This window comes from Capricornis sumatraensis, chromosome 14, assembly GCF_032405125.1.
Source record: "Capricornis sumatraensis isolate serow.1 chromosome 14, serow.2, whole genome shotgun sequence".
NCBI lineage: Eukaryota > Metazoa > Chordata > Mammalia > Artiodactyla > Bovidae > Capricornis > Capricornis sumatraensis.
In genome coordinates, this window is record NC_091082.1 from 44,858,656 (window position 1) to 44,878,976 (window position 20,321).

At 37.9% G+C, this 20,321-nt stretch overlaps 1 protein-coding gene and 1 non-coding gene across 2 annotated transcripts in view; one reads left to right on the plus strand and one right to left on the minus strand.

Moving 5' to 3' along the window:
* FIRRM (FIGNL1 interacting regulator of recombination and mitosis) overlaps positions 1 to 20,321 on the plus strand; it is a 50,339-nt gene that overhangs the window by 12,223 nt on the left and 17,795 nt on the right. Inside the window, exons 7-13 of the mRNA XM_068985649.1 lie at positions 599 to 683; positions 3,034 to 3,172; positions 8,732 to 8,812; positions 13,595 to 13,659; positions 16,567 to 16,715; positions 16,954 to 17,083; positions 18,144 to 18,330. Of these exons, the coding sequence (XP_068841750.1) occupies positions 599 to 683; positions 3,034 to 3,172; positions 8,732 to 8,812; positions 13,595 to 13,659; positions 16,567 to 16,715; positions 16,954 to 17,083; positions 18,144 to 18,330 (836 nt within the window). The remainder of the gene's footprint in view (positions 1 to 598; positions 684 to 3,033; positions 3,173 to 8,731; positions 8,813 to 13,594; positions 13,660 to 16,566; positions 16,716 to 16,953; positions 17,084 to 18,143; positions 18,331 to 20,321) is intronic.
* On the minus strand, positions 1,572 to 1,678 carry LOC138090925 (U6 spliceosomal RNA). Its single transcript, XR_011145897.1, has one exon. It is a non-coding gene; the product is annotated as a U6 spliceosomal RNA (small nuclear RNA).

The window sequence follows — 20,321 nt, forward strand, 5'->3', positions numbered from 1 at the left end:
GGATCAGCTACCTGCTGATAGCCTCAGGTGTTGTCAGAGCAGCAAGAGAGGGTAGGCCCCTGTAGTCAGGCACTTTAAAGTCTTTGCTTGCCTTAAACGTTTATTTTTGTCCTTTTGACCAAAGTAAGTTATGTGGCCATGTCTGGGGTCTGTGGAAGGGAACTGCCTAAGCTCATGGACATAGAAAGGGGGTTTATTGTGCTTACTTTTACAAATTATTTACTACAGGCAGAGTAGAAACCTTAATAAGTACTGTACAAATTTGTTTTGATTCTTTGTTAGGTTTTCTTTGCTTAGTAATATATCATTTTTTATTAGAATATCTGCAGAATATTTCAGTTATAATAGGGCACAAATTTTATTCCACTGAACATTTTTCATTTTATTTAGGTCATAGAGTAGCTATAAGCATCAAACTTAATTTTCCATATTTTATAAAAACTCTAAATCAAAAGTGTGACACTTTCACTAATTATTTTGATGTAATTTTTTAAAACTGTATTACTTACTTTAACAAATGTTAAGATCATTCATTAGATATTTTTAAACTCCATATAATATTTCAATGTCCTAAGAGTTCTTTTCTCTTTCCTTGTAGTTATTCATTCATTGTTGGATATTTGCTCTGTTATTTCCAGTATGGACCATGCATTTCATGCCAATACTTGGAAATTTATAATTAAGTAAGTTTTTGTTTTGTTTTTACTTTTTGTAATATATTTTCCATATCCAAAGTCTTAATTATTTGTAAGTTTTCTTAGATTGCATTTAAAACATTTTGTATGGGTTTGTGTAATATTTACTGACACTACTCTCTGATAATCCAGATATTGTACATGTAACTCCCAAACTAAATGTTACTTCTTTATCCTGCCATCTCTAAAATTAAAAAAAAGTTCTACTCAGTTAGCTAGTACATCTGAAATAATAGGGCATGGGTCTTAACCACTTGCCTACTGCTGCTGCTGCTGCTAAGTCACTTCAGTCGTGTCAGACTCTGTGCAACCCCATAGACTGCAGCCCACCAGGCTGGGATTCTCCAGGCAAGAACACTGGAGTGGGTTGCCATTTCCTTCTCCAATGCATGAAAGTGAAAAGTGAAACTGAAGTCGCTCAGTCGTGTCCGACCCTCAGCAGCCCCATGGACTTAAGCCTACCAGGCTCCTCCGTCCGTGGGATTTTCCAGGCAAGAATACTGGAGTGGGGTGCCATTGCCTTCTCCATGCCTACTGCTACTAGTGTTTAACTATCAACTATCCTTTTTCCAGGCTTAGGAAAGTTAATAATTAGAGCTGAATACAGTCCCCTCATTATATGCTTTTGAGTTGAGTTTAATTCCATTTATAATTTTAACTAGAATATTGTGTGAGATTACTAGGGAGAATGTCCATAGCATTCATCAGATTCTTGAGGGTGGAGGGAGTATATTTGAGATGTAAAAATGGTTAAGAACCTCTACTTACATATGCATAAAACATTAAAGATCAGTGTAATACTTTCAGGTCTTGAGTGCTTTTCTTTTCTTTTTTTTATTTTACTTTACAATACTGTATTGGTTTTGCCATACATTGAAAAATATGGAACGCTTCACGAATTTGCATGTCATCCTTGCGCAGGGGCCATGCTAATCTTCTCTGTTTCGTTCCAATTTTAGTATATGTGCTGCCGAAGCGAGCACTTGGGTGCTTTTCTGGCACCAGGTCATTACATTGCCGATAAGTAATAAATAGTGCAGTGGTTAAAAGTGTCAACTCACAGCCATGCTGCATATACTTGAATCCTTTCTGAAAGCACTTATCCTTTGGAAGTCCTAGGCAAGTTAGTTAACTTCTCTGAGCCTTAGTTTGCTCATCTGAAAATGGAAGTTATAACAAAAGTACCTTCTTTATGGGGGTATACTGTGTGGATCACAATAAACTGTGGAAAATTCTCAAAGAGATGGGAATACCAGACCACCTAACCTGCCTCTTGAGAAATCTGTATGCAGGTCAGGAAGCAACAGTTAGAACTGGACATGGAACAACAGACTGATTCCAAATAGGAAAAGGAGTACGTCAAGGCTGTATATTGATGTGATGGACTCGATGGACGTGAGTCTGAGTGAACTCCGGGAGTTGGTGATGGACAGGGAGGCCTGGCGTGCTGCGATTCATGGGGTCACAAAGAGTTGGACACAACTGAGGGACTGAACTGAGTGAGAATTAATTGAGTTTATCAGTGTGAAGTGCTTAGAACTCTGCAAGGCCAGTGAAGTACTCAGTGAGTTAGTCATACTACCATCACCATCAGGGCTTCCCAGGTGGTACAGTAGTAAAGAATCTGCCTGCCAATGCACGAGATGCAGGTTTGATCCCTGGTCCAGGAAGATCCCCTGGAGAAGGAAATGGCAACCCACCTAAGTATTCTTGCTTGGAGAATCCCATGGATAGAGGAAGCTGGTGGGCTACAGTCCATAGAGTCTGGTGGGCTACAGTCCATAGAGTCGCGAAGAGTCAGACACAATTGAGCAACTGAGCACACATGCCATCACCATCAAATATCATCTACTCTTGCACACTTCTGATTCATTTTCTATTCTGCATTCAGACTGATTTGCTTCTAAAAAGTTCAATCAAATCATGTCACTCTACTGTTTAAAGTCCATCCAAGTTAGAATAGATATCTCTGTTGTAGCACCCTGAACTTCTCCACCTTAGCATTTGTCACAGCTGCAATCAGTCTTGTGTTGGACCAGAAATTCCATACAGACAGGACAGGGATTGTGTCTTTTCATTCACTCCTCTAACTCCAGGCCCTCACAGACTCCAGTATATAGTAAGAGTTCAATTAATATTTTATAAGGAGAAATAAAAAATTAGCAACTCAAGCTAATATGACAACTTCAGAGGTAAAGTCAGCATGTCTTAATTATGCCATGTCTATTATAAATGATGCATTTTGATTTTTTTATGTGTTCTATCAAATCATTTTTATGGTCTTAAAGTTATTTAATGTGTTACTTGTGGTGATTATATTTTCTTTTTTTTCATTTAGGCAGAGCCTTAAGCACCAGTCGGTTATAAAGAGTCAGCTGAAACACAAAGATATAATTACTAGCTTGTGTGAAGACATTCTTTTCTCCTTCCATTCTTGTTTACGGTTGGCTGAGCAGATGATACAGTCAGATGCGCAGGTAAAAATGTGGGCTGACAGCACTGTGAGCAGTAGCTCCTTTTCCTTTGACAGTTATTACTAAATCTATGGGTCAGTTTACCAAAATGGGTTTTAATTTCTTTTTTGTTTTCAACCTGTGAGATTATTTGTAGCCCAATATTACTTTTCACCCAGACGTTACATTAGACTCCTGTAACTCCTCTACTTTCTCTCTACAGTCAGTCTGTCCCTGCCTTTTAAATACTCGCTGGTTGGTCAAGGCATTCTCCTCAGAATCCTTTCAGTCTTTTCTACTCTTATGCAGAAGTCTAATTCCTTAGTGCTATTTTTATTTAAGGTTGTCTTGAAATAGCCACAGTGAACCTTTTCTTCACCAATCCATTGCAACTTGTGGAGAAGCAGTATACACATGTGTGTATGTGTGTGTATCTGTCAGTCTTCTAAACTTGGTTTATACTTATATATATTTATATTGATTTCAAAAAATTACAGTGTTGAATTCACATCAGTTTTATAAAACAGATTGTATTCTAAAAATTTGTAATATGCTTATTGGGAATTACAGTTTATTTTTCTATAACTGTTATGCATAGTCTGTTCTCAGACTAGCTCTTTAAAGTTTAACTCATAATAGTCCTAAATTAAAGGACTAAGCGTACTCATGACTTAACAGTTATAACTAATAATTTCAATGTGTTGTTATTTTTAAGTTGCTAAGTCATATCCAACGCTTTGTGATATCATGGACTGTAGCGCGCCGGGCTCCCCTGTCCTTCACTGTCTCCTGGAGTTTGCTCAACTTCATGTCCACTGAGTCGGTGATGCCATTCAACCATCTCATCCTCTGTCGTCCTCTTTTCCTCCTGCCCTCAATCTTTCCCAGTATCAGGGTCTTGTCCAAAGAACTGACTCTTTGTATCATGTGGCCAAAGTATTGGAGCTTCAGCATCAGTCCTTCCAATGAATATTCAGGGTTGATTTCCTTTAGGGTTGACTAGTTTGATCTCCTTGTTGTCCAATGGATTCTCAAGTGTCTTCTCCAACACCACAGTTCAAAAGCATCACTTCTTCAGTCCTCATGCTTCTTTATTGTCCTACTCTCACATCCATACATAACTACAGGAGAAACCATAGCTTTGACCATATGGACCTTTGTCAGCAAAGTGATGTCTTTGTTTTTTGATATACTGTCTAGGTTTGTCATAGCTTTCCTTCCAGAGAGCAAGCATCTTTTAGTTTCATGGCTGCAGTCACCGTCCACAGTGATTTAGGAGCATAATAAAATAAAATCTATCACTGTTTCCCTATCTATTTGCCATGAAGTGATGGAACTAGCCAGGCTTCAGCAATACGTGAACTGTGAACTTCCAGATGTTCAAGCTGGTTTTAGAAAAGGCAGAGGAACCAGAGATCAAATTGCCAACATGCAGTGGATCATTGCAAAAGCAAGAGAGTTCCAGAAAAACATCTATTTCTGCTTTATTGACTGTGCCAAAGCCTTTGACTACGTGGATCACAATCAACTGGAAAATTCTGAAAGAGATGGGAATACCAGAGCACCTGACCTGGCTCTTGAGAAACCTATATGCAGGTCAGGAGGCAACAGTTAAAACTGGACATGGAACAACAGACTGGTTCCAAATAAGAAAAGGAGTACGTCAAGGCTGTATACTGTCACCCTACTTATTTAACTTATATGCAGAGTATATGAGAAATGCTGGGCTGGAAGAAGCACAAGCTAGAATCAAGGTTGCCAGGAGAAATATCAATAACCTCAGATATGCAGATAACACCACCCTTATGGCAGAAAGTGAAGAGGAACTAAAGAGCCTTCTGATGAAGGTGAAAGGAGAGTGAAAACGTTGGCTTAAAGCTCAACGTTGAGAAAACGATCATGGCATCCGGTCCCATCACTTCGTGGGAAATAGATGGGGAAACAGTGGAAACAGTGTCAGACTTTATTTTGGGGGGCTCCAAAATCACTGCAGATGGTGATTGCAGCCATGAAACTAAAAGACACTTACTCCTTGGAAGGAAAGTTATGACCAACCTAGACAGCATATTGAAAAGCAGGGACATTACTTTGTCAACAAAGGTCTGTCCAGTCAAGGCTATGGTTTTTCCAGTAGTCATGTATGGATGTGAGAGTTGGACTGTAAAGAAAGCTGAGCACCAAAGAATTGATGCTTTTGAACTGTGGTGTTGGAGAAGACTCTTGAGAGTCCCTTGGACTGTAAGGAGATCCATCCAGTCCATCCTAAAGGAGATCAGTCCTGGGTGTTCATTGGAAGGACTGATGTTGAAACTGAAACTCTAATACTTTGGCCACCTGATGCGAAGAGCTGACTTTGAAAAGACCCTGATGCTGGGAAAGATTGAGGGCAGGAGGAGAAGGGGCCGACAGAGGATGAGATAGTTGGATGGCATCACCGACTCAGTGAACATGAGTTTGGGTAAACTCTGGGAGTTGGTGATGGACAGGGAGGCCTGGTGTGCTGCAGTTCATGGGGTCGCAAAGAGTTGGACACAACTGAGCAATTGAACTGATGGGACTAGATGCCATTATCTTAGTTTTTTGAATGTTGAGTTTTAAGCCTGCTTTTTCACTTTCCTTTTTCACTTTCATCACGAGGCTCTTTAGTTCCTCTTTGCCTTCTGCCATTAGAGTTCTATGAGGTTGATATCTCTCCTGGCAATCTTGACTCCAACTTGTGATTCATCCAGTTTGGAATTTCACATGATGTACTCTGCATAGAAGTTAAATTTTCATTGGTAAATGAGTTAAATATTTTTCCATAGGATAACAGTAACATCTCTTCCTGTCGTAGACCTGTGAATGGATACAGGAAATTCCTTTGTCCATTGTTCTTTGCCCAGCAACTGTGGGGGTGGGCATGTGAGGATTTATTCAGTTCCTAAAATTGGTCACAGCTTCTAGGGCCGGGATGATCTGGAAAGAGAGACCTAGAGGAGGATGGGAAGTTTGAAAATGGCTTCTGAAATTGGTGAGGCGTGAGGAGTAGCTTTAGGAAGAAGCAAACCCTTTCCTTCTTGCTTCTCTTCTTTTTATCTATCCTCCCCTTCCATCCCTTTTTTCCTTTTCTGTCCCTACTTCCTTCATTTATCCTTTCTGATTCCCCTTACCTTGCTGAAAGGAGAAGGTATTTCCTTAACCTGTGTCAGTGGCAGAAAGGATGCTCCCTTTTCCTCCTTTATCTTGTACATTTATATCCTCCACCGCAGCCTCCTCTTTTCCTAGTTTCTATCTTGCTTATCTTGACACCACAGATCCCCCAGTTAGTACTTATTCAGAGAGTAAGATTAGACAGATTCCTTGGAGAGGAGTGAAATGGAGAAAACTGAAGCCACTGTACAGTCTATAGTGGAAGAGGAAAGAGAAGTCCTGAGGGTACCTGATCAGGATGGCTGTTTGTACATAAAGTATATAAGTTCAGTGCGTATAAACTCCTTGTATATGAAAATCAGAGAATTGTAAACTTTCCTAACTGTCCAAGTAGATTTTCATGTTTTTCCTTACTTGTTTTTCTTTATTTATTTAGGATTCATAAGAGTAACTAGCTCTACTTACTGCTGTCCATTGCCTGAAATGGAGCTTTGAAAAAAATCTCTGTAGTTTCTCCATTCTTAAGTCTAAATTTTAAATAGCAATGCCCTCTGCTGTTTACTATTGATATTTATTGAGGAATCAAACTGTTCATTAAACTCTTCCAAGCAGTTTTTTCACCTTGTTTTTAAAAATATCAGAAAGAAACCACTGGATTTCATAGGTAATATGCTGTTTATGGAAGCATATAGATGTATGAGTCCCTGAATTATGTAGTTGAGGCTGCTATATAACAAATGATCACAACTGACTGCAAATCAGGTGGCAGATTTATTCACTCGCAGTTCTAGAGGATACATCTCTGAAACATATCAGCAGGACCTTGTTCACTTGCAGACTCTGAAAGAGTCCGCTGCATCCTCTCTCTTTTTCTGGCGTCACTGGCATTCCTGGATTTGCGTCTGTACAGCTTCAGTCTCTGCTGCTGTCATCACAAGGTATTCTCTCCTAGTCTCTTCACATTATCTTTATAGTAAGGACACCAGTCATGTTAGATTGAATGCACATCCTACTCCAGTATGACCTCATCTTAACTGATTACATCTGCAACGTCCCTACTTCCAAATAAAGTCACATCCTGGGGTTTTGGGCATTAGGACTTCAACCTGTCTTTTTAGGAGACACAGTTCAACCCATGACAGCTCCTATAAGGGATGTTTTCTCTCCTAAGTCTTGAACATGGTTTCAAAATGAACTATTATATATAGACTTTGTAACAAGCTTTTCATCACCAGTAATTTAGACAGGGAAAATTTATTTGTAAGGCTCTTAGATATAAATTTGTACTATAATTCCTACTTTTTCTAATGTAGTGCTTATAGAAAGTTATATTCAGAAAAACTCATTTTAAATCTGTTGCCTATAGTTGGATTTATTGCTCACTACATTTAGACTTTATCAGTATTTTTCTTTTATCAGTACTTTAAAGAAAGGAAGAATGGCTCAATATTTTGAAAGATTAAACACATAGCACACATTTAAAAATAATAATATACAAATTGTTTTGCAGCTTGATTTTTTACTGAATCTCTCTTGAGGCTTTCTGTATCCCTGAGGGTATATCTACCCAATTCCTTTTAATAGCTCTATGCCACTACCATTTATGAATTTACCTTGGATTTACTAACCATTCTCCATTAACTGGAGAATTTCAATTTTCCCAACATAAGAAAGGTTACATTGCATATCTATGCTGGTATTTCAGTAGAATATATTTCCAGAAGTGGAATTGCTACTGGGTCAAGGAGTTTCAATGCTCAAGCTTTTAATAATAATAATAGTAATGCAAAGAGGGTGTTATTTTATGCTCCCATAAATGTTAAAGTGCTTATTACTACACTTCCATATCAACACTGGAATATTATCAGTCTTTTAAATCTTTGCTAATCAAATAGTCACCTTTCCTCCAGCTTCAAAAGATATGTAATTAGGTTGTAATTTGGAGGTTTTCAATATTTATTGGAAATTTTGTAGTTTCTTTTCTACAAACTGCCTTCTTATGTCTTTTATCTGTTTTCTTTTATATCTCATTCTTTTATGGGTTTGTAAGATCTTTTTCTTGCAGTCCATGGAGTCACAAAAAGTCAGACATGACTTAGTGACTGAACAACAACAGAGACCTTTTTCTTTCGACCATTTACTGATCCCCATATAGCAAGAGACAATTAAGATATTAAAGTTAGTTTCACTGTCAGGTCAATCAAATATCACCTCTTTTGCTGTTTTAGATAATTTTCAGTAATACAGACTAATTTTTTGAAATATCTTTATCATCATTGGGTGTGTTTGGTATTGCTTCTAACAGTAATTCAGAGAACAATTATTTTCTCATGGAAAATGTTTCCTCTCTGTTTATTAAGAGATATTTTTAGAAAATCCTGTCTCATTTACAGTTTTAGCTAATTTCATGTTCTTTTCATATTATGCTTTCTTACTTTCTTTTTTTTGAAACAGGATAATGCAGACTACAGATTATTTCAGAAAACACTCAAATTGTGTCGTTTCTTTGCCAACTCCCTTTTGCACTATACTAAGGTAAAGCTTATTTTTTTAATAATGCATGAATGTGAAATCTACAATACATTGTAAGTTATCCTGTTTTTTAATTCCTGCCAGAAACAATCTCTTGAAGTTATTTTACCAAGAGTATATTTTGTAGGGTTTTTGGTTTAATATTGTTATTTATTGAGCATCTGTTATATTGTTTAGGTTGCTACCATCATATTGTTACTAGTTTTATTCAATTTTCTGAAAAATTTATTTTGTAAGTATAAATTATTTCTAGAAGCACAGATCAGTTTTTTAAAAAGATAATTCAGTTTATCTTTACTGTTGATAAATTATTTCTAAAGTAGGTTGTTAAAGTTTAAATGTTCAAGCTTATAATAATTTTAAGACCTGTGTATTTGGGAGTCATCAGGGTAGCATAGTGACAGTTGAAGATATATGAACAGAATAGGTAAGTTGTAAAGGAAGATTATTTAGAGAGAAGAGCAGGGGATACTTAGCAGCCAGTGAAAGAAATAGCATTAATAATAAATGTTAGTAATTAAAAAACTATTGTTCATGTTGAATTTGGTTTTGCCCTTGTCTTCTTCCTTTTTTGACAAAAAGAGAAGGATCTTCAGTGACTGTTTATTAGTCAAAATTCCATGACAGGTACACTGACTTCTGACACACTTGCCATCCTGGTTAGTGTGCTGAGTTTGTCCTCTGGGCCACAACCACTTACCGTAATTGGCTGCTCTGACACTGGGTTCCCTGCAGTTTGCAGGGTATGTATTTCAGTGGCAGAGGTACATGATGGGGAGGTCCTAGCTCCAGTGGTACTTTTGGGTAGTTACCCATCTGATATTTACTGATATGTAGGAGGTAAAATGTGCCTAATTATACTGAAGAGACTAAAAGTTGATCAGTTCTATGAAGACCTAGAAGACGTCCTAGAACTAACACGAAAAAAAGATGTCCTCTTCATTGTAAGGGATTGGAATGCTAAAGTATGAAGTTAAGAGGTACTTGGGGTAACAGGCACGTTTGGCCTTGGAGTGCAAATGAAGCAGGGCAAAGGCTAACAGAATTCTGCCAAGAGAATGCACTGGTCATAGCAAACACTCTTTTTCAATAACACAAGAGGCAACTTTACACACGGATATCACCAAATGACCAATACCAAAATCCGATTGATAACATTCTTTGTAGCCAAAGATGGAGAAGCTGTGTACAGTCAGCAAAAACAAGACCTGGAGCTGCCTGTGGCTCAGATAACCAGCTCCTCAAGCAAAATTCAGGCTTAAACTAAAGAAAGTGGGGGAAATCACTAGGCCAGTCAGGTATGACTTAAATCCCCTATAAATATACAGTGGAGGTGACAAATAGATTCAGGGGATCAGATCTGGTAAACAGAGTGCCTGAAGAACTATGGACAGAGATCCATAATATTATATAGGAGATAGCAAACAAAACCATCCCAAAGAAAAAGCAATGTAAGAAGGCAATATGTTTGTCTAAGGATGCTTTACAAATAGCTGAGGAAAGAAGAGAAGCAAAAAGCAAAGGTGAAAGGGAAAGGCACACCCAACTAACTGTAGAATTCTGGACAGTAGCAAGGGGAGACCTGAAGGCCTTCCGGTCAATGGACAAGGCAAAGAAGTAGAGGAAAACAGCAGAAAGGGTAAGACTGGAGATCTCTTCAAGAAAACTCGAAATATCAAAGGAACATGTTGTCCAAAGATGGGCACAATAAAGGACAGAAACAGTAAAGACCTATTAGAAGCAGAAGAAATCAACAAGAGATTGAAATAATACACAGTAGAGCTGTACAAAAAAGATCTTAATCACCTGGATAACCATGATGGTGTAGTCTCTTACTCAGAGCCAGACATTCTGGAGTGTGAAGTCAAGTGGGCCTTAGGAAGCACTGCTGCCATTAAAGCTAGTGGAAAGATGGAATTCCAGCAGAGCTATTTAAAATCCTTAAAGATGATGCTATTAAAGTGCTGCACTCAGTATGTCAGCAGATTTGAAAAACCCAGCAGTGGCTACAGGACTGGAAAAGGTCAGTTCTCATCCCAATTCCCAAGAAGGGCAGAAGTAAAGAATGTTCAAACCACTGGACAATTGCACTCATCTCCCATGCTAGTAAGGTTATGCCCAAAATCCTCCAAGCTAGGCTTCAATATTATGTGAACCGAGAACTTCCAGATGTTCAAGCTGGGTTTAGAAAAGGCAGAGGAACCAGAGATCAAATTGCTAACATTTGCTGGATCATAGAGAAAGCAGGGGAATTCCAGAGAAACATCTACCTCTGTTTCATTGACTACATTAACTGTGGATCATAACAAACTGGAAAACTCTTAAAGAAATGGGAATACCAGACCATTTTACCTGTCTCCTGAGAAACCTGTATGTGGGTCAAAAAAGCAACAGTTAGAACCTTGTATGGAACAACTGACTGGTTCAGTATTGAGAAAGGAGTACGACAGTTCTGTTTATTGTCACCCTGTTTGTTTAACTTATGTGCAGAGCAGATCATGTGAAATGCTGAGTGAGATGAGTTACAAGCTGGGATCAAGCTTGCCGGTAGAGATATCAACATCCTCAGCTTTGCAGATGGTATCATTTTAATGGCAGAAAGCGAAGAGGAACTAGAGCCTCTTGATGCTGGTGAAGGAGGAGAGTGAAAAAGCCAGCTTAAAACTGAATAGTAAAAAAACTAATATGTCATCTGGCCCCATCACTTCATGGCAAATAGAAGGGGAAAAGGTGGAAGCAGTGACATATTTCCTCTTCTTGGGCTCTAAAATCACTGTGGATGGTGACTGCAGGCATGAAATTAGAAGATGGCTTCTTGGCAGAAAAGCTATGACAAACTTTTTTGTGTGTTAAAAGCAAAGATAACATTTTGCTGACAAAGGTCCATATAGTCAGACCTATGGTCTTTCCAAAGAGAGCTAAACCAAAAATGACACCCAGTTACTTTGCCAACAAAGGTCCATCTAGTCAAGGCTATGGTTTTTCCAGTAGTCTTGTATGGATGTGAGAGTTGGACTATAAAGAAAGCTGAGTGCCAAAGAATGGATGCTTTTGAACTGTGGTGTTGGAGAAGACTCTTGAGAGTCCCTTGGACTTCAAGGAGATCCAACCAGTCCATCCTAAAGGAAATCAGTCCTGAGTGTTCATTGGAAGGACTGATGCTAAAGCTGAAACTCCAATTCTTTGGCCACCTGATGCGAAGAGCTGACTCATTTGAAAACACCCTGATGCTGGGAAAGATTGAAGGTGAGAGAAGAAGGGGATGACAGAGGATGAGATTGGTTGGATGGCATCACTGACTCAATGAACATGAGTTTGGGTAAACTCTGGGAGTTGGTGATAGACAGGGAGGCCTGGCGTGCTGCAGTCCCTGGGGTCGCAAAGAGTTGGACATGACTGAGCGACTAAACTGAACTGAACTGATGGTCTTTCCAGTAGTCATGTACAGATGTGAGAGCTGGACAATAAAGAAGGCAGAATGCCAAAGAATTGATGCTTTCGAATTGTGGTGCTGGAGAAGATCCTTGGAAAGCAAGGAGACCAAACTTGCCAGTCTTAAAGAAAATCAACCCTGAATATTCATTGGAAGTACTGATGGTAAAGCTGGGCTCCAATACTTTGGCCACCTGATGAGAACAGCTGACTCATTGGAAAAGACATTGATGCTGGGAAGGATTAAAGGCAGAAGAAGAGGGCAACAGAGGATGAGATTGGTGGCATCACCAATTCAATGGACATGATCTTTGGTAAACTTTGGGAAGTGGTGTGGGATAGGGAAGCCTGGTGTGCTGCAGTTGATGGGGTCACGAAGAGTTGGACATGACTTGGGAACTGAACAATAACAACATACCCTTTTAAAATTAGTTCTTTTCTTACAGGGGAATTTTTAAAATAATTATCAGTTTATTTTCTATACCCTATGATAACAATTTATTTCTTTGACATTCTAAGGTATAGCATAGCCATAGTGGATAAAGCTGTCACAACTGTACTTGAATCCCAACCTTACTGGTTTTTTGCCATGTGACTCAGCTTATTTGATACGTTAGCCTCAGCCTTTCTAGTCTATAAAATTGGGACAATAATATGTCGTTATAGTTTTTGAAAAGTGAAAGTTGCTCAGTTGTGTCTGACTCTTTGTGACCCCATGGGCTGTAACCCACCAGGCTCCTCTATCCATGGAATTTCCCAAGCAAGAGTACTGGAGTGGGTTGCCATTTTCCTCTCCAGGGCATCTTCCTGACCCAGGGATTGAACCCAGGTCTCCTACATTGCAGGCAGATTCTTTATTGTCTGTGCCACCAGAGAACCTCCAAAGTGTTAGTCGCTCAGTCATGTCCGACAGTTTGTGCCCCAGGGACTATAGCCCACCAGGCTCCTCTGTCCATGGAATTCTCCAGGCAAAAATACTGGAGTGGGTAGCCATTCCCTTTTCTAGGGGATCTTCCTGACCTAGGAATTGAATTTGGGTCTCTTTTATTGCAGGCAGATTCTTTACTGTCTTAGAGAACTAAAGTAATGTTTGTAAAGTCATTTCATGTCTACTGAGCACTTGGACATGTTCATTAAATGAGAGTTACTAATTGTGGTTGTGTTGATAGTTAACAGTAAAGAATTTTAGGTGCTTACCCTCATTCTCCTTTTTATTTTCATGTAAGAAAACTTGTTTTCCCTATGTGGCACATGTAGGATTTTATTTTATTTTGCATGCCTTTGATGAAAAAATATATATATTAGCAAAGCATATTGTGTACAAGGAAGTGAAGAGAGTTGCTTTATTTTCAGGAGTTTCTTCCTTTGCTCTCTGATTCTTGCTGTACGTTGCACCAGCTTTATCTTCAGATATACAGGTAAGAATGCTATATGATCATTAACATGTAATAGAGCCATTTGAGCAATGCAGCCCTTTAGTGTATGTCATTTAGAAATCAAGTATCACATGTCAATGTATGGCAAAAACCACTACAATGTTGTAAAGTAATTAGCCTTCAATTAAAATTAAAAGCAAGTATCAGTAATTTTTCTTACTGATTAAAAGCAAGTTTCAGTGTATTTTTATATGCTTGCTTAAAGTAATTAATGGAGATGGAAGCTTTTCAAAAATAGATTTCATACGAGTTATGTTTATATTCTAACTAGTAATTTTATACCCAAGTGATGAATAATTGGTCTGATGATAAATAACCAGAGGCAAAAAAAGAGGTTATGTTTACATGTATATATTTTGTATCAGCATACTGTTTTTATCTTAATTTTTATTTTACTTCTGTGAGATTTAAGTCAAGTAGTACTTGACTCCACCTTAGAAAAAAATGATGAGTTACAGAAAGTGTATCATAGTTTAGATAAGGGCTGAATGACATCTAAAATGGATGGTAACCTCAGAAGAACCCTTGATTTGACACTAAAGGACTCTCAGCTCATTCATCAGCAATCCTCTTATATTTCCTTAATCCATTTAGTCTCCTAGACAGCTTTTCATAATCTCTTCTTCAAACATCTTAAATGTCCAGTACCACCTCCCCATGTCTGGTTGTCAGTGTCCTCCCTCTGTGTCACTTAGAAAGATGGAAGCAATATAAAGAGAACTTCCACATTCTTCTTCTGACATATCTATTCTGCCTGTGTCTCGGCCCACATATTTCCTTGTTCCCAGGAGTGAACTGACTGTGCGCCTATCTGAGGCCAGCCACTATTTCTGCATTGGATTTCACCCTCTCACATGCTCAGGGACCTCACTATCACAGTTGCTCCTTTTCCTTCTTGGATCACCAGTCCTCCCTGCCTTCTGGATCATTCTCACGAGTATACAGCATGCTGTTCTTCCCATCTTAAGAATAACATAAAGCAGTCTCAGCTCTGCATCCTCCTGCAAATAAGCACCTTCCCCTTATTCTACATTTGTTACGATAAGACTCCTAAAAACAGTTGTCTATACCACTGTCTTTTTTGAAGCTATTCCAGTCACTTTCCATTCTAACTCTTCACCAGAACAGCTCTTGTCCAGGTCATCAGTGACCTCCCCGTTGCTACGTCTAATGGACAGTTTTAGGCCTCATCTTATGTAATCTGTCAGCAGTGTGTAACACTGTCGTTCAGACTCTACTCTGTTGGCTCCCATGCCACCCCCCTTCTCAGCAGGTTCCTCCTCGTCTCTCCAGCTACTTCAAGTTGGATGTGCCCCAGCACTCAGTCTTCAGGCTCTTCTCTCTTCTCTGTAGTCATTTAGTCTCAAGACTTTAAATGTATATCTCTTCCCTTTCATGTCTAACCATCGGTCAGGACTAATTCCAATCCCTGTCTTCTGACCCTCCTCACCACCCCCCACCAAGCTTGCTCATTTCAGTTTAAGTAAGTAACTTGGATTTGCAAATTGACCAGGCCAAAAAACCTTGCTGTCATCTTTGATGTTTCTCTGCTCTCTTATGCCTCATCTAGTCCATTAGCAAATTCTGTCCGTATAACCTTCAGAATAAATATGTATATATGCAGTATATAGATAAAGTGAATCAAACTAGGGTTTTCTGTATCATAGTTAGTGTTCCCATTTAGTTTATATTTTCCAATTTCTCTGTCTCCATTTTTCTTTTTTGATGTTCTTATTCAAGCCTTTATCAAGTGTAGTAAAAAAATTTTTGTAAAACATATATATAAATAGTTTATATAATATATATATTTTAGAAAACTTATGAAGTTTTGCCTAGCTAAAAAATTTATAACATTTTGATTCCACTTGTTTGATTTAGTATGAATAGAATGCTAGATTTCTAATTTTAAAAAATGGATATGCAACAAGTAACAAAGGCTTACTGTATAGCACAGGGAACTATAGTCAATATCTTGTAATAACCTATAATGGAAAATAGCCTGAAAAATAATATATGTGTATATATATGTGTATAACTGAAACACCTTGCTGTGTACCTGAAACATTATAAGTTGACTGTACTTCAATAAAATACATGAAAGTGAAGTTGCTCAGTCATGTCTGACTCTTTGCGACCCCATGGACTGTAGCCTACCAGGCTCCTCCATCCATAGGATTTTCCAGGCAAGAGTACTGGAGTGGGTTGCCATTTCCTTCTCCAAATATCAAGTATTTATCTTAAGGACTTCCTTTTAAATGCTGTCATCCCTAGGATATTCTCATTTTCTGTCAAATTTGCCATAGTTAAAATTAACACTGCAAAATATACTGAATATGTATCTCATTTCACATAAGTTTTGATGAAGTTTAGTTTAAACTGCAGTTCCTGAGACATTTTCTCTGAAAGTCTTTGAATCTTCCTACAGTGTTAGTATAGTTTGTTCTTGTAAAGCTCTTGCTTCCAGGCATTAATTCATTGTCAGTTTAGCCTTCTACCTATTTGAAAACAACTTTCAATATAAGTAATTAATCCAGAATTTATCAGAAGTATCTTTCTTATATATATTTTTACTAATTATTTGGTTCATATTTTTATAACTTTTTTTGAGAGTATCATTGTCAACAATGTATTAAAATGCATTAAAATAATACTAACATTTTCTTTAAGATTATAAAATTTTAGTTGTAGAATTATAGCCATGTAGTTCAGAGGTTCTTCGTACAATTTTGGTATCAATTCAGTACTTTGAGTTTTGTTTTATAAAACACATGCTACTTAATTTTTAAATATATTTTGACTTCTAGGAGAACATCATTTTGCAGTACTTAGCCTCTGGCCAAAATTAGAAGGTAGCTATTAAGTGAATGAGTTTTTTCCCTTTCTTTCCAGTAAGTTTCCTCCAAGCCTGTATGCTGCTGGGATTTCTAAAGCACAGCAGGAGGAAATAGCTGGTACTTTCCTGGTTACACTGAGTCCACTCATCAGTCAGCTTCTCACATTCCAGCCTTTTGCGGATGTGGTTTTGGACAGTAAATTAGGTAAGCTTCAAAACACATTTAATTACAGTGTGTTAGACACATGGTAATTTTCCCTTACATAGTAATCTTTTTTTTCAGTTTTAAAAATTTTCTTTAAAGTTTCTTCTACTTGCTTTTCTTGGAGTATATTTCTAACTTAAAAAAATTATAATTTTTTAATATAGCAATCAGAGTTATATAAAAATAGAGTATGTTTTTACCAATTTGCTATAACTTAATGTGTTTTTACCACGTGAAGAGCTGCCTTGTGAACTACAGTTTCCCCAGTGTCTACTGCTGGTTGTCATTATGGATGAGCTGTCCTCTCGGTCTGAGGATGTGCAGGCCCTGTGGTGCACAGAGAACCAAGTCTCAGAAGCTACGGCCAGGTAACAGACACGATGTTGTTTATCTCCGATCACATTACAATGGTTTAGAATGCACTGTTGTTTGCAGTGACCCTGAAATTAAATTCTTTGTTATATCACATATTCTAATTAATAGTTACTATGTAGACCTCATACATATTGCTACTTAATAAAAATATAAAATACACAAATCTATGACAGGTGCTGAAAATATTTTAATTTTGTTCACTCTTTTTAAAGATATTGCCTAATAGTGTTATAAACATTGAGTAGAGATGTAGTTGATAACATTTAAAGATGAGCTCTGATAAATAGAATGCTTAGACACTATAAGGTATCCTCTGGGAAATCTCCCTTGTATTCATTCTTCTTGCCAATATCAGGCTCTAGTTCCTACACCTTGGCTATTGCTGTGTTCTAGTTTTTTATCCTTTCCTTTAGTGGCATCCTATGTACCACTGTCAGGTTAGTCTTCCTAAACCCCAGCTTTTTGAGCTTGCAGTTCTCCTGCTCAGTAACTGAAGCATAATGTCCCATGTCCTCAGCTTTGCATTTAAAACCTGCTATTGTCATCATTAACTTTTGTTCCTTACCCTCTTTTTCTACACATATAACTTGCTTCTGTCAGACTGGTGATTCCTGTCTGCCTTTTACTCAGACTTTGTCATCTTTACCTATTATATTTTGCTTATTTTTAATTTATTTTTAAATCCTCTATGAAGAATTCTTAAACCATTTCAATCTTAAAATGACCCCTCTCTGTCTGTATAATAGGGCCTATTTTTTATTTAATATGATACCTAGTTTAGCTATTTAAGTTTCAGGTTCTTGATGAATTTTGTCTCAGACTTTGTATAGTTCTGTATTTTGTTAATCACTTAGTAAATGATAAAAGATATATAGGAAATGTATTTTATTTTTATGGATACATGGATACATAGTCACATATATTGGAAACTCTTACTGATATATACATCTTGAGACATTTGGCTTTGGTAAAATAACCCTCTGTAGTGTTGTTACACCCACTAATTATTAAATGTTAATAACGTTTGGTTCAATGTTCTCAATTTCCCTGCAGGGTGTCTCTACTCAAAGCCATTTTCTCCAGTTTTGAGCAGTGTTCTGGTGAACTCTCTCTACCTGTTCATTTACAGGGAGTAAAGAGTAAAGGGCAAGCCGAGGTTGCCATCACCTTGTATCAGCATGTTTGCATTCATCTGTGTACATTTATTGCTTCCCTTCATCCCTCACTGTTCCCTGAACTGGTAAGTTTGTCACTTTCAGGGCTAAGCTGAGATTACTTTTGCTTTCTTTTCACTGAAACTGTGAATCAGATATAGAAGAAAGTGTGGGGATAATAAATGTGTATGCATTTATTTACATTGGGGTATTGTTGCTTTAGAAGCCTGGCAGGCTGTAGTCCGTAGGGTCATATAGAATCGGACATGACTGCACATAGTTGTTTACAGGCTTCCCGGGTGGTGCAGCGGTAAAGAATCTGCCTGCCACTGCAGGAGATGCAAGAGATGCAGGTTCAATCTCTGGGTCAGGAAGATCCCCTGGAGACAGAAATGGCAACCCGCTCCAGTATTCTTGCCTGGAAAATTCTGTGGACAGAGGAGCCTGGTGGGCTACTGTCCATGGGATCGCAAAGAGCTGAACATGACTGAGCACTAATACTTGCTTTACAACATTTGGTTAGTTTCTGCTGTACAGTGAAGTGAATCAGCTATATGTATGCATATATCCCCTCCCTCTATTAACTCTGCCGCCACCCCATCCTACCCTTCTAGGTCACCACAGATCACTGAACTGAGTTCCCATCACTATACAACAGGTTCCCACTAGCAGTTTTACATGGCAGTGCACATACGCTAATCCCAGTCTCCCAATTCATCCACCCACCTCCACCCCGACTGCCCTCCTTGAGTATAGTTCTGTACATCTGCATCTCTGTTCCTTCCCTGCAAATAGATTCATCTTACTATTTTTCTAGATTCCACATTTATGTGATATATATATTTTTTCTGACTTACTTCACTCTATATGGCAGACTCTAGGCCCACCCATGTCTCCACAGATGACTCGTATTATCTTATCCATATGTATCTATATCCTTGTCATCTTTGTCCATTCATCTGTTGATGGATATTTAGGTTGCTTCCATTGTCCTTGCTGTTGTAAATAGTGCTGTAATAAATGTTGGGGTGCATGTGTCTTCAGAAAATAGATAGAAGACCTAAAGAGACAATTCTCCAAAGAAGACACACACACGGGCAACAAACATGCTCAGCATCACTAATTATTAGAGAAATGCAGATCAAAACTACAGTGAGGTATCACCTCACACCAGTCAGAATGGCAGTAATCAAAAAAATCTACAAACAATAAATGCTGCAGAGGGTGTGGAGGAAAGGGAACTCTCTTGCACTGTTGATGGAGATGTAAATTGATATAGCCACTATAGAGGTTCCTTAAAAACTAAAAATAGAACTACCATATGACTCAGAAATGTGTATTTATTTTTAACTGTCCTTCTCTCAGCTTGCACATTTTATGCTTTAATTCAGTTGGGTCTTAGGAAATGGTAATTTTAAGAGTCCTGTAGTATTCAGATGTAATATTTAGCTAAAATACTTCAGAAAACATTTGGGGTGGAAAGGTATGGAAAGACAGTGTGAGAAGAAGAAAAATGGGTCTATGATTTCACCTAATTCAGTTTCTTAAAAAGAAACAGAATAGCAGAATGTAGTACCAAGTCTCCTACAGATCCTAGGCTTAATGTGTTTGTTCTTTTTTTTAAACTGGAATTGTTTGTTTTGGTTTTTTAAAAATTTTTGGCTGTACCGTGCAGCACACAGGACCTTAATTCCCCAACCAGAGATCGAACCTGTAACCCCTGCAGTGGAAGCATGGATTTTTAACCACTGGACCACCAGGGAAGTCCCTTTTTACTGAAATTAGATTAGAAAAGATTCTGATAAAATTCTAGGGAAAAAATTCTTAAAATTTATTTAAAAATGAGTATCATTTATGATATTATAAATGGGTAATATTCAACACATATTAAATATTGTCTTTGAATAGGTTAAGACAGAAACAGAAGTATAGGCATGTGTATTATATATATTGTTCTAGAGACTTCAGCCTACATAGAGGATTTTTGTGGAGCCTAGTGACTGAGTTACCACATTGACAATCACTTTGCATCTCTATAGCCCAGTCCAGTGCTGAACATAATAAATGTTGAGGGGAT